Below are 15,205 nucleotides of genomic sequence, written 5' to 3'. Positions count from 1 at the left end.
GCCAGCTGCCACTAGTGCCGGGCTTGGGGCTACTCAGTAAGAGATGTGAGGCATGCCGAGGCCAGCTACTGTTTGTCTGGGGTTGTGAACCTCTGAGAGATTTTAGGAAAGTCTGCATCATGAGCCAAAACAGGTTGTTTCTATGGAAAAGCCAGTGGAAACAGCTTGGGTATGCCCAAAGATTGGGTGAGGTGAGGTTTCAGGGAATCACCAGGGTCGGGCAAAGAGTGTTAGCCAGGTTGATGGATACTCAAATATGGAAGCCACCTGTGTCAGCACACTGGGAGAGGGGAGGGCTCAACAATGAAACAATGGATTCTGCCAGCAATTCCATCTGAGAAAGCTGCCCCTCTAGCCCTTATTCTAAAGCCAGACAACTTAGTTTTTCCCTGTATGTCCCTGGCTTCTTTTGATTGCTACCCCAGTGATGGAGCTCAGAGCAAGTCAATCAGTACATTGTGTGTGGGCCCTTTAGGAGAAACACCTGGGACTTCAGCAGCCCTCTGTCTCACTCAGTCACAATCTCCACTGGTTTTCACAGCCAGAAGTTATGGAAACTTCTTTTCCAGGCACTGGAACCCTGGGTTGGGAGCCTGGTGTGGGCTGAAATCCTCACTCCTCTGGGGGAGGTGGGACCACCTCCACAGCTGATATATCTCTCCCGATTTTTAATAGTCACACACAGGTGTGGGACCAGCCCATTTCACGTCTCTGCTTCTCCTACCAGTTTTGAGATGACTTTTTCTATATGTTCTTAGTTGTAGGACTTTGGCTCAGCTAGACTTCAGGTATTACTCAATGATGGTTGTTCTGTAGCTCTGTTGTAATTTTGATGTGGTTGAGGGAGGAGGTGAACAGGGCATTTACCTACTCTGCCATCTTTTCCAGTAATCTTCTTTATGATTTTCTTAACATTTTTCTTTCTCTAGCTTACTTTAAGAAAACAGTATATACATATAATGTACAAAATATGTATTAATCAATTTTTTATGTTATTGGTAAGGCTTCTGGTCAACTGTAGGCTATTAATAATTAAGTTTGGGGGGAGTATTTATGCAAATTTTGGCTGCACTGTTCAAGTATCTCTAACCCGTGTTGTTCAAGGTCAACTGTATAATTATACTCATGGCTCTTGTAACCAGAGTCATAAGTATAGTTTTTTTGTCTGTAGAGATGATTTAGAAATGGTGTTGATGGTGGTGGTTGTCATGATAGGAATGAATATAAAATATAAAAAATATTTTTTTGATGAAGCTAATATGTTTAATACTAATTTGAGAAAAACAATTGAGTTTAGCTCTCAGAAGGCTATGTTTAGTAATTCGTGAATAATGTGAGGCAGAACTATCACATACTTGTGAACTAAAATAGATTTCTAAATGTTGATTCTTCTGAAACCTAAGAAATGGTTGAACGAGCCCAGACATGATTATTAACTTGATATTTGAATACAAATTCCAAAATTATTTACTGTAGTATTTTTTCATAATCTTAGAGCCCATTTTAATCTTTCTCATTAAAAATGTGTATATAAGAAATTTAAAAATATAATTAAAAGTGTTGAAGTAAAATTGATAATTTCCTTAATGTATACCCACTTCTCAGAGGCATCTATTGTTAATCTTTATATACATTAAAAACTATATATTTGTATGTGTATAAATTCTTTCTAAAATAATTAATATTCTCCTATAACTTGGTTTTAAAAAAATTCAATTTATTATGTACAACTATTAATGATACACAAACCATGTATATTTGAATCTAATTCTTTTGTTTTCTTTTTTAAAAAAAAAACAACAAAATGCTATTTCTTAAAAATGTAAGTACACTGGAATGTTAAGAATTTTTAGAGCATTTAGAAACACTTATCTTCTTTCTGTGCAGTACGTTTTTCAATGCAAATATTTTGTCTTTCTTTAGACAGACTCTAAAACATGATCAGAAGAAGATAAAAAAAATCAACTAGTGTTGGTCCTTCGTGGTGGGGCTCAAAAAGTCTGACAAGCACACCTAAAGAGACAGCAGAGCCAACGGAATGGCTTATTGGTGAAGTGAGAATTTGGAAAAGAAATTTCACCTCTTGTTTTTAGAAAGATACTGGATGTATATTAATGGATACTTGTGCTTCAAAATCTGAATAGGGCTGGTTGAATGGCTCAGTTGGTTAAGAGCGTGAGCTCTGAGCAACAGGGCCGCCGGTTCGATTCCCACATGGGCCGTGAGCTGCCCCCGAGTTGAGCTGCCGCTGAGCTGGTGAGAGCGTGTGCTCTTAGCAGCAAGGTTGCCGGGTTTGACACCACATGGGATGGTGGGCTGCATCTCCCTTTTCCCCCCTCCAACTAGACTGAAAGCAACGACTGGACTTAGAGCTGAGCTTGCGCCCTCCACAACTAAGATTGAAGGACAACAACTTGACTTGGAGCTGATGGGTCATGGAAAAACACAACGTTCCCCTCCCCAGTTCCCCCAATAAAAATCTTGAAAAAAAATCTGAAGAAATGTCATTGCTATTATTATTATATATGTTGTATGCCTATATTATATGCAAGAAAGAATACTCTTGGATTTCTACGCTTCAGACGCATCACAATTTAATAGCATCAAACGTTTCAAAGTCCTATTCACAATTTATCATGCGCCAGAGTTATTTTGTCATAACAAAAATAAAATGGAAAAAGCTAGAAATTGTACTTTAATATGTATCATTGTTCATTGCATGCATTCTTTTGTTTAAATATTGATTTAATTTAGGACTAAGCTTTAAAAATCCTGATTAAAAACATATGCATATTCATTTATGTAGAGAAAACGAAGAAAGACAATAAGGAGAAAAAGAAGGAAGAGCAGAAAATATATCAAAATAATAACATAGTTATCTCTATGAGATGGAATTACAAAGGCTTTTTCTTTAAACTTTTAAAAATTCTTTTCAAATTATCTATCATTTATTCATTTATTAATTCAACAATAGCCATTGAGTATCTACCATGTGCCAGGGATATACAAATGATCAAAACAAATAACTGTGTAACTTATGAAATCAGTAAAGCAAATAAGCATTATTACAATTAGCAGCAGCATCTGCTGAATCTCAAGCAATGCAGACAAATAGTGAAGTGAAACAGAACATTTATTCAGGATCTAAGTAACCGAATGGCTGTTGGTCCTAAAAGTCCTTTAGCTTCTCTGATTTTAAATTTTGGTTTCTCTCTTAATGACGCAGGCTTTTAAATTACAATTCAATAACTGCTCTCCCAGGTCTAAGGGCAGAGTAGAGCACCTTTGGGGAGAAAAGTCACCACTATCTAAGCAGAGAGGGTATGAGGATTCTAGCCAGGGCAGCTCTGAACGCTAAGGGCAGCTGTTGGCACACTTTCTGGCTTGAGTGTGACTTCAAGAATCTAAAATGGTATCTTATAGGGGTTCTGCCTGAAATCACCCAAAATGCTAATAACCAGAGAAGAGGAAGCTACTTCTAAATTGAGTTAACAGGGATGAAATATAATCTAAAAGAGTACCTTAGATAAATGCTGCCAACCCAAAAATATGTCTGTCATAGTAAAGAGGCCCAATTTCGAATAGATTTTTATATGGGGCAATGATATACACTTAATTGGTTGATTCATTCAGTTAATATTTTTTGAGCACTGATCATGTGCCAGACACATTCCAGGGGCTGGAGAAGAAACGATGAACAAGGCCGACAGATTCCCCACCTTTTTCTAGTTAGGCACTCAGACAATAAAGCAGGTAAACAAACATGTATTTCAGGTGGTGGTAAGAGCCGTAAAGACAAATACAGGAAAGGAATGGTAAGGAAAGAGACCTGTTTTACATAGGATGGCTAGGAAAACACTCTTTGAGGAGATGGTATTTGAACAAAGCCCTGAATGAAATGAGAGAGCTGGTCATGAGAAGACTGGAAGAAAAGCACTCTGGGCAGAGGGAGGAAATGGCCAGAGCAGAGAAGCCCCGCAGAAGGAATGAGATGGGTGTGTTGGAGGACAAACAAGGAGGCCAGTATAGGGAGTGCAGAATATGGTGGAGGGTCAGGGGTCGTGGGTGAGGTCAGAGACAGATCACGTAGGGCCTTGCTGGTCACGTTGAGAAGCCTGAATTTTGTTACGCGTGATGGAAAAACACTGGAGGTTTTTCAGTAGAAGAGAATTGTGATCTTTATGTTTTCAAAAGATCACTCTGTCTGCTGTATTGAGAGTAGTCTGCAGGGCCCAAGAGTGGAAGCAAGGCATCTAGTTAGAAGCGGCTGCGCGAGGAAAGAAATGCTGGACCGGAAAGCTGGAGGTAGCTGCCTGTAGAAGGATGATGTGATTGGCCAAATGTGACTCTTGTTTGGATTCAGATCTCTTTACATGTTGCTTTGCAAACAGTAGGTGAGCAATAAGTGCTTATGGCTTGTCCACATAAAGTACTTTACCTGTGCTGCTGTAGAAGGCAAATCCGCTGGATGCACTGAGCTCCTCAATGAAGAACTGAGAAAGGCAAATGTGCTCATCGGTATTTAAGGACTTGTTTCCATGTTTCCAGTAGAGCATGAGATCCTCTTCATTGTAGGCATCTAAAACAAGAAAACAATAACCTTAGAATACGCTCTTGTGAGCTCCATGAGGTCTATAACCACGTTCTGTATATCTCTGTATCCCCAGTGCCTGGTCCAATGACATGTACATATTAGGTGTTGAAAAGTATTTGCCAATACCATACCTACCATACACACACACATACACACACACACACACACACACACACACACACACACAAATCTCCAAAAACTAGTCTCTGATTGATTGACATAGTGTGGAGGCTTTTCTTGTGCTCACGTGATAAGTTAAAACTCCCCAAATAGCTGCTCCCATATCTGCATGCATGGAGTGATGTCACAGCACAGCCTTACTGTCACAGGCCTGACCCCTGGTCTTTAGGCCCGTTTGGTTTTGTAGATCTCGTGGATGAAATTACAAAATGAGCTGAGATCGTAAAATGTTCTTCTAAAATCAAATAAGTGTTATAGAATGTTACTAATGAAATTTGGGGAGGAGCATGTCTGTAGCAGACATCCATTGAGATTCCCCACATTTTAGCCTCATTATGAAAAATTGCATTTCACTTTTAAGATGTCTGTCACAAATAGCTGATGAGTCAAAGTGATTGACAAGGAGCTGGCTCAGATGCCCTTTGACTGAGCTTTCATTAGGGGGTCTAGGTCTAGAGCTGGGTTTTTCTGGGGAAACCAAGTATACTTAATGGAAGACTATGACTCAAATGGAAACATGAATGGTAGACCTTTTCAAATGTTGGAAACTCTGTGTCACTCTATATTAATAATATTAGCAAGAATATACCTTAATAGGGAGCTGCTCCTTTATAACCATTGTGGAAACTGCAAATATGTAATGATCAAAGCATTTTTCCCCCTGAATCTTCTCATTTGAGAGACTATTTGCCATCATTCTTAGCAAACAAACAAACAAAACAAAAACAACAAACAACAAAGAAAAAACTACATATTTTGGATAAATATATTTAGCTTATACCAAGATTTTTGAATCCTTATTAAGAACATGCTTATTTACATGCAAGTTTGTGATGGTATATTCAGATTGTGTGTGTGTGTTCCATCAGGAAGTAGGACTTACAGCTTTCCAGTTCAAGGGAACAATTTTGAGTGTCAAGAGGAAACCTGCTGAAATCCATAAAGCACATGGCTGAAACAGTTATCCTATAAAAAGACAAGAAAAAGAAAACTGCAGATCATTTAACCATATGGCCAAATAAGGGTTCAACAATGCAGCTCTGTTACTGTTTGATTGTTCTGTGTACCTTTCAAGAATAATGCAAAACAGGCATTGCCATCTTCTGTCCAAGTAATGTATAAATAAGGAAGCAAACCCAGGAAGGTAGGTGATTTGCCTAAGACGCAGAGTTACTGCGTGAATTCCTGTTCTAACAATTGCTTCTGATCCCACCATTTCCTGGTCAGCTCCCTTTATACAGAGGATGCCAAAAAATGTATACACATTTTAAGAAATGAAAAAACTGTATTAAAATTGTGATATTCTACATATACTGATAACAAAAGATGAATACAAGTCATGTATACACATTTTTTGACACCCTTGGAATTTTCTGGCTCCGATGTCTACAGAAAAACATACTTCAAAGTGAGAATACTTGTGAATAGATGTAAATATTGTCTGCTTTTGGAGGATCCAAACTAAAATAATTTCTAGTAATAAATGGCTAGGATGGTGGTAATAAAAAGCTATGGGTAAACGTTTCTCTCACAAAGCAAGTTTACTTGAAATTCTCTTTCCAGGAGTAAAGAAAAAGCCCAGAGCATTTTTAGTTATAGATTTATGTGCACAATGCATAATTCAGGTGCTATTAAATCGAAAGGCTCGCATACTGATGAGGGCTGTTTTTTCAAATTTTTATATCCCCCTAGATTTTCCTGAGGCTGCTGTACCTCAAAGTAGAAACTCTGGTACTCACAATCGCAGATCAGAGGTCCATAAAAGGCCCCTGAGCAAGTCTGAAAAAAAACACAGGCAATAGCTGCACTACCCATGGTGCTCCCAAGCTAATTAGAGAAGTAGAACTATTTTATCTTCCGTAGGTTGAATTCTACTTTCAATAGTCATGGAGCTAAATGCCATGGCACGGCAGTGTCCGGATGACTTTGAGTCACAAAATATACTCATTTTGGCACATTAAAGCGGGAAGGGACCTCGGAAGTCTTTGAGTCTATCTTCTTCATGGTTCATATGAATAAATGAACAACCTAGGAGGTCAGGTGGGTGATGTTAAAGAAAACATTATTCACAAAACCTTGTTACAGGGCGGCAAGGAAGACTTTATTGAGGGCAACTATAATGGGGTTTTTAAATAAGGGATAGAGATTGGGCTCAACTCCTAATATAACAAGAGAAAGTGGACATTTATAGCCAAGGAGCAGAATGGGGGTCAGTGGATAGAAAATTATTCAGAAGAAACATCAGGGACCTTGGGAGATTCTGGCTAAATGGACCTAACAGGATTCTTGCTGAAGGCAGACCAGGGCAATCAGACATCACCTGGGGGATGATGAAGTATCTGATCCTGATCAGATACTGAGGATAGGGGGCTCTGATTAAATAGACTATTCAGAAACAGACAAACACAGAAGCTCAAAAGTCAGGGTTTAGGTGAAGAGACAGTTCAGAGGATCCTGAGTACAGTTTGGTCTAGAAAAGAATCTTTGTCAGTAGATGGTATCTGAACCAAGCCTGGAACCAGGTGACATGGCTCTGGGCTTGCACAGGCTCAGCTCTCAGCTGGAATAGCTGTGCAGACAACAATTTTGTGTCCTCTTGTGTTCAGGGATTCCCCAAGGCCATTTTCACATTCAGTGATTAGCCAAAAGGACTCATGGAACTCGTCAACACTATTACATTAACAGTTACATTTTATTGCAATAAAAGGATACAGATTAAAAGCAGCAATGGAAAAGGTGCACAGGACAGGGTCCAAGATAGTCCAGGAACAAGTTTCCACTTGTCCTGTTCTAGTCGAGTTACGTGGACAGTGCTTAATTCTAGCAATGATGTGTGACAACATGCATGGAGTATTTGACAACCAGTGAAGCCACCGAACTGTGGGTCCAAAGAACTAATGGAGGGTTGGTCACGTATGTCTGACTTTAAACTCTAGCTCCAGATCCAGAGTGCCATCACATGATACCGTGTGTCTCAAGGCCCCCATCATAAACCACACAGACAATCTGGTATGGCCCAAGATCTCTGGTAAACAAAGACACTCTTATATGACAGGATATTCCCAAAGCGTGGAGGTTACCTTCCAGGAGCTGGGCAAGAGCTCAGTCTTTCTTTGGAATGCGCAGGTTGTGGACAATCAACTGAGTTAATTCTTCAATGGACATCCCTCCAGCAAAGTAATTAGGTGAAAACAGTTGATTCCTTGGCCATTTGCTGCCATTCTGATTTCTAGTGAAGCTTGATTCCAGTACTTCAGAGCTCTATGTTACTCCTGACTTTAATTTCATTTTTAAAAACATTGTCAGCCTTTATGAAAATTCTGGCAATAGCACCTTTGTACTAAAGTGAGCAAGATGTTTTTAATGAACAAAAAGAATTTGTATTATTTTCCTATGGCCACTGTAACAAATTGGCTTAAAACAACAGCAAGTTATTGCCTCACAGTTCTGGAGGCCAGACGTCTGAAATTAGTATCACTGGACTGAAATCAAGGTGTCAGAAAGGCCCTGCTTCCTACAGAGGCTCTAGGGGGGAAATTCATTTCTTGCCTCTTACAGCTCTGGCAGCTGTCAGCATTCCTGGGCTGTTGGCTGCTTCCCTCCAATCTTTCTCTTAATGGTCACATTGCCTTCCACTCTTCTGTGTATGTGAAATCTCCCTTTGTCTTTTTCTTACACGGATACTTACAATTGCATTTAAGTCCCAACCATATAATCCAGGATAATTTCTCTATCTCAGGATTCTTAACTTAATCACATCTTCAAAGATCCTTTTTCTCTCATATTGGGTAACCTTGATAGGTTCCAGGGATTAGGACATGGCTATTTTTGGAGGAGACATTTTTTTCAGCCTACTTCAATATCTTTCTGGGATTTCTAAGACATGAAAACAATTAAGTTGCTTAGACTTATCAAACATTTTTAGAATTACCTATGATAAACTACTCAGTATGCACAGGACTCATTAGGCTAAAATGACATATGGTACATTAAAAATGGAAGGCTGTTAAAACATAGTGTCAGAACCAATGTTTCAAATGAAAAAGGAAGTGAGGAAATTAGCAGGAACTTGTATGATGACTACTTTCCCATGAATAATGGAGATAGTTAAGAAAATTATTTAGCTAATCCAACATTCCAAGGCCGCTTGGTGGGGGACAGGGGTGGGGCGGAGTTGGTAAGGAGGAAAAGCAGTTTTGCATACCTATAAAATTGTGTGCTAGCCTTTTCAGGATTTCCATAATTCAGCTCCACTCTATTTGTCCAACCTTAGTTTCTATCATTCACCAACATATGCCCAGAGTGGGTATTGTTAGACTAGGAAACCAGTCTTTAAAATCTGGAAGTTAGAACTAGGAAAAATCACACCTCCTGCTTGTGTCCCAATCTCCAGCATTACTAAACACACAGCAATGTTGTGAGTTTAGTCTGAGGTGAGACCAGCTTCAGTGTAGACAGCCATGGTACAGGAAGCCAAAGGCGGCAGACAGCCCTCCTCACCTGAGACTGAAGAGGACGTTTCCATCAGATGTACACGCAGCATGATATTCTGCATGGTCGTATCATGGGTGAAGGATCTTTTAGAATGGACAAAAAAGATATCAGGCACCCAAATCTTTCTGATCAATCGATGATCAAAGGTCATACTTTTGTTTGTTGTGCTAGGAAAAGAGATTCTTTCATCTTTCCAATAATGCCTGAGGTAAAAAGTCATTGTAAAGTCCTAGGCGGACAGAAAAAGAGACAAGTCAGAGCCAGGAGGGATATGATTCAGGATGACCGCTCAACACGATTAGTCCAGGATTGATTGCCATGGCTGTTACCGCTCTGTAAGTGAGTGACCTATATTGTCTTTTCAGATATGTTTAGGATGAAGCTAGTGAGCTGCGGTTGCAGAGCCTCTTCCTCACCTGGACTCCAGTGAATGTTGAGAGTTTCTGGGAATTACAGAGCATCCAAGTTGGGGAAGAAAAGCCAGTTATAACCAGGAAACATTTCTACATAAGCGCTCTGGTAAACCACCTAAAGAGATCTCAGAAGAAAGGGATCTGAAAATCATGCTCTATTATTTTATTTCAATCTCTTTTCTCATTGTGAATGAAGATTCACTTTTATAACTGATTTCTAACTCCATAAATTTTTTTTATTTTTGTTAAAGACCCCCCTACACACACAAGTTGAATAAACCATAGTCCCACAAAAACCAGGCTATAGCATTTATTAGGGCTGTTAGTGGACAGAAAATGGTCAGAGGTCCTGGGACAGAGGCAATGATTTTCCTCAGTTTGAGAAACAGAAATTACCAAGAAACGGTGGTTCTCAAATTCAGGTGTATAAAAGAATCACCTGTGAATTTTTAAAAATGACACATTTCCCAGAAACCAGTTTTCAGAGATTCTGAGATTCCAGAGATTCAGTATGGCTTAGAGACTTGAATTGTTAATGTGTGTCCCAGTCACAAGGAGGTAAGGATGAGGGCAAAAACTGTGTTAACATCATGTTAGCAGGAAAAAAAAAAAACTTGGTTAGTCAATCATTTGAGTTTGTTTGGCTTTCAGATGCTACATGTAATATTTTGTTTGAACAGAAACTCTCCTAGCTTCGTCCAAGTCATTGGGTGTGGACAATGACAGTATGTTTCGCTTTTCACAACTGTTTACTTCTTACTATCATTTATTTCCCAACAATACTGAAAATGTTCTTGAATTAACACATTTATTAGGCAAGCAAAGGACAAACCTCACTAAGCTACACATAAGTCGCCAACTAATTATGAGCTAGTTTGCTTTTTTAAGGTTCAGAATAGAGGTACATTGTATTATTTCTTGGGCTTACTCTGGGAGTATCAGCCACGTGTAATTTTGGACTAGGATGAGGGTGAGTGAATAGAATGATTCATTCATTACCATATCACTACTCTACAGGGAATTGTGTGGGTTACTGCATGGATTGCTTTAATAAACACATTTAGAGGCAGATGCTCAACTTGATGGGAGGTCATTGGGCAAACACTGTGAAGTCCAATGGGAAGCACTGGTACATGTCAGTGATACATCGACGTCACCATTGGCTGGAACTACCATGAGAAGCAGGCTGAACAGCATGTTGGGAGGACAGTGGGACAAAACTTAAAGGGATTGAAAGTGAATTTGGGGTGAGATAAGGGAGGGTGGTGAGATGATAAATGACAAGCAAAAGAAGCCAACACTGGGGTCACTGCTAATTGAAAAGCCTTCTGAAATTGGGCATGGAGAACCCAGTCCAGTGTTAGCTGATGTGGAGTCCAAAGCTGACCTCATGCAGGGGAGAAGAAGGGGGTTCAATTTTGGGGTCAGTGGCATGGAAACATTAAGAATTTTCTAGGCAGACTGGATCATTCAGGGATGACTTAGATTATGCCAGAAAGGGGAAATGAGAGCATTTCCTGGAGCGTAAGAGTCTCAAGGAAATGCCAGTAAAAGCTCTTTGGGCAGGGAGGAGCCAAAACGTTCTCAACAAGGCATTTTTGAGTAGTGAGTGCTGTTGTTGCTATTACCTTTAGGAGTAGGGTGGTTAAAATGAAAGAAGTTTCATTTAAGGCTTGATATTGAACTGAAATAAATATTAAATTAGGTAATGATAAGGGCCAGAAGGACATTAGGTAAAGACTGAAACAAGGTATAATGGGTTGTAGAAGATTTTGTTTAGACCTATCTGGAATTTTTAATGTGTCCTGTGATTTTTCATTCGGTTAGCATTGGATGGCAAGAACCCGCTGGAGGAATTATAAATAAAAAGATTAATTAAAATACATATGAAAAGATTATTTGAACTTACAATGTAAGTAATATATCATTTCTAGCTCCTGCTTCTTTAAGATATCCCTACTTTGTTCTTTTTCTCTCTTTTTAGACTTTTATCTTTAATTGTGGTATTTGCATAGTACAAAAGTAGTATATAGAATCTAAATTTCAAAACTTAGTTCTATAAAAAACACTATATAAGCTACAGTTCATATATCAAAAATACTTTTATTCCAAAAAGTACCCCAAAGCAATTTTTGAAAATTTCGCAAGAACACACATGTAAAAGATTCCACAAAAGGGGATGAAATGCACATGGACATGAGACTGTACATGAAATGACTAGATTAGATAAACAATAAACTAAATCTTTCCAGATGGAAAATGGAGTTTGAAATGAAAATAATTTAAATCCTCCCTTGTCATGGAAGAGGTATTTCCTGGTTTATTTTTGAACCTTCCTCCTCCCCCCCCCCCAAAATAAACAAACTTCTATAAAGTAGAAAATGAAGGACAATAAGCATTTGGCTGAGGGTTCAACCTCAAATGACTGCAGGACCAGGTGGGCAACATCAATGAATGAAGCAGGATGAATCTAAGAGAAAAAAGCCAGGCATGGGTCCTCGGGCCAACTGGAGGGCACAGCCCCCTCTAAAGGCATTCACAATTAAATTGTTCAATATTTTGGAGGGAGGTGGGAACAAAAGTAAAATTCAAACCAAATCCAAAATTGAAACCCAAACCACACATATTCAAAACCACACCTGACCAGTGAGTACCTGTTAGGGCCCTTGTCATTTACAGCTAGTTGCACATAGTGTAAGTTGATAGGAAACAAAAATGCAACTACAGGAGATGATGGAAAAGACAGCACGACTGAAAAGAACAAAATTAGATGGAAAGAGCGATTCACATGTAAGAATACATATCAATTAGGTAAGAATAGGAAATAGACATTGAAATTTTGAAACTATATAAACACTCTTTATTTGGCATAGAAAAATGTACTAAAATGGGCTACACGAAGCTCTGAGACATTAACAAATTAACAGAATAGTAGTAGGTAAAAGGAAATATACCTGAAAACACATAATGTATGTGCTTGTATATATATTAGCCATGGTATCGACTATTATTTCTTAAAACAAAATCCTGAAAAACCTTAAAATTACTTAAATGAAAATTGCTCTGGTAATTATGTGGACAATGAAGGTAGTTCTAAAGTGGGAGGAGAGAAAATAAAATAGAAAAATTGTGGTAGGGGATATTAAAACATAAAAATAGCTAAAATGGTAAAACCAGATTAAGGGAGGGGGTAAGAGGAAACAATAAAAGCAAGTCATACAGTACAGCAAAGAAGACAGAAAAAAGGCTAAAAGGAAGGCTAATTGATGAGTTTTATGTTTTAGGGGCAGTGGTTCACACATAATACATGAAAATACAGATATTCCATTGCAAACTAAAATAATGGCAGTCTCTCCTAGGTTTCTGGACAATATTAGGAATGGATCATATTTTCTTAATTTAAAATTTTAGTTCCCATAAATTAAAAAAAATCCTTTGTTGTCTGCTGTTGTTTATCTACAGATAAGCAATGTTAATATTAATTGAAACATTTGGAAGCAGTCCACCAAGCGTGGTTCAACTTTCTATCATTTTATGAGTAAGGACTCAAGGTTGTGATTTCAAAATTCATATATTTTATGATCATCCTTTTTTCTTGTACAATTATTCCTGGTTCATGTTACATAGCTAAGTGTATCATGATGTCCTACAGCGCTCTACCACTACAAAACGATTAGAGGGAAAAGAGGAGCATAGGAAAGGAATGAGAATTGTAATCAAGGACAGGAAGTTCTATTAAGCAAAGTAGGAAAGGTAAACAACATAATAATTAAAATGATTTGTTAAAATATCAGTGATCTTGACACTATTGAGTCTCCATCCTTTCAGAAAAAAAGTCTAATATCTCATGGAGAAACTTACCATGTTAACTTCTGAAATGCTGTCAGTGCTTTCAATCTGGACATCTATACCTACTGGCACTGGAGACCCTTCAGAAAGAAGAATGGGTAATGTACTAAGAAATCATTAAAATTACTTTGCAGTCATTTAAAGCCAAGAGAGATTAGTGTTGTAAATTACTTTTCAAGTTTTTTAACAACAAATTTCTCCATTATCTGTTGATATATTATTATACATTCAATTGTAATAATAAAGGCACATGTATAAATAAATGTTTCAATAATCATTACAAATTTGCTTGGGAACAATTTAATATTTTCCTTCTTATGGTATTACTTATAGTACAGAGCGATGTTTCCAGTTTTTTCTTTCTTTTTTTAATCACTAGTAGTGATTTTTAAAAAAGCAACATTTTGAAAACATGTCTAAAAGTATGTAGAATTCTGTGTTCTCAATGGTACATGATCACATTTTAGAGTCAGGGAGTGAAATTGTCATGGAGTTCATGACTGGAAAATGTGGGAGCCTGTCCGTTCCTGCTAAAACATCAGCCTCTTTTCACGTGAGACGTGCTTGGCAGGCTAAAGGAGCAATGGTGATAGCACAGCGCTACACAGGGATGCCATACACATCCAGAAATAGGCCTTTCCAGGCCATCGGTAAGCACAACCTCATTTGGGATGAAGCAAACATCCTTAGAAATGCATTTGATGACAATATACTGAAAGTCAGCACTGGAGGGACCTGAAACAGAGAACTGCTGAGATGTGTTTGCAGTTGGGTCTCGTGGCATCAGGTTCATGGGCCCAGAGAGCCTGAATGACGATGCAACAGAGCGAAGTCCAGACTGAGGCCAGGACATTTCCCTGGTACACCTCACAAAGTGTTTCACCAGCTCCGTGTGAGGGGATACTGATCTCAATAACTTCATTACTTGGTGCTGTTTACGAGATTTAATGCATACATCCCCTGAAATAATTTATATATTTATACATATAGTCTTCATACATTTTCTTTCCATAGTGACCAATTCTCAATTAAATTGTATTGTCTCTGTATTAAATTGTATTGTGACGGTCCTGAGTTAAAAAACGCTTTCAGCTATTGTTGGAAAAATACAATTCTTGCTTTGATGGACCTCAGGTGGCTGTTTGAGGCAAGATTCTGGGATTTAGAAGGGTCAGGCCAAAAAAGCTTCCTTGCTGAGGTCAATTAATGTCTGGCTGTGCTATACATGTGACATATATGTGCTTATAATTCAACAAAGCACCTAATTATTGTGTTTTAAATACACAACACGTTATAAAACAAGATATGCCTTGCCAGTCCTTACTCACGATCTATGATTCCCCCCATTAATTAGCTGATATTACCTTCACTTATTCAAAACAGAGTCCCTTTTCTCCTCCATAATTCTATACCCTCAATATCATTCCTTACTTACAAGGGTACCACCTGGCCAGGTACTGGGCCTGTCACTTGAATATATTTCTACTTCAGATTTCAGGAATACCTTACCTGCTCCTTAACCACCAACTACTTCCTTCCATATTGGATCAATTAGTTTCCACAACGTTGATATTGACAGTTTTATAAATAATATTGTTTAATGGTAACTATGACTAAGCATTAACTTGGGAACAACTCAGTAGTATTACTTTAAAGCATTCAACGCTGATGCTTT

At 38.3% G+C, this 15,205-nt stretch overlaps 1 protein-coding gene across 1 annotated transcript in view; it reads right to left on the bottom strand.

Moving 5' to 3' along the window:
- The window catches only part of GABRR3 (gamma-aminobutyric acid type A receptor subunit rho3), a 60,069-nt gene that overhangs the window by 29,828 nt on the left and 15,036 nt on the right, over window positions 1–15,205 (bottom strand). Inside the window, 5 exon segments of the mRNA XM_019628215.1 lie at window positions 4,439–4,579; window positions 5,658–5,740; window positions 9,275–9,302; window positions 9,305–9,497; window positions 13,543–13,610. Of these exon segments, the coding sequence (XP_019483760.1) occupies window positions 4,439–4,579; window positions 5,658–5,740; window positions 9,275–9,302; window positions 9,305–9,497; window positions 13,543–13,610 (513 nt within the window).

The sequence above is a fragment of the Hipposideros armiger genome, unplaced genomic scaffold (assembly GCF_001890085.2).
Source record: "Hipposideros armiger isolate ML-2016 unplaced genomic scaffold, ASM189008v1 scaffold_760, whole genome shotgun sequence".
NCBI lineage: Eukaryota > Metazoa > Chordata > Mammalia > Chiroptera > Hipposideridae > Hipposideros > Hipposideros armiger.
Note: the sequence above shows the minus strand (reverse complement) of the source record. Positions and strands in the feature narration are given on the sequence as shown.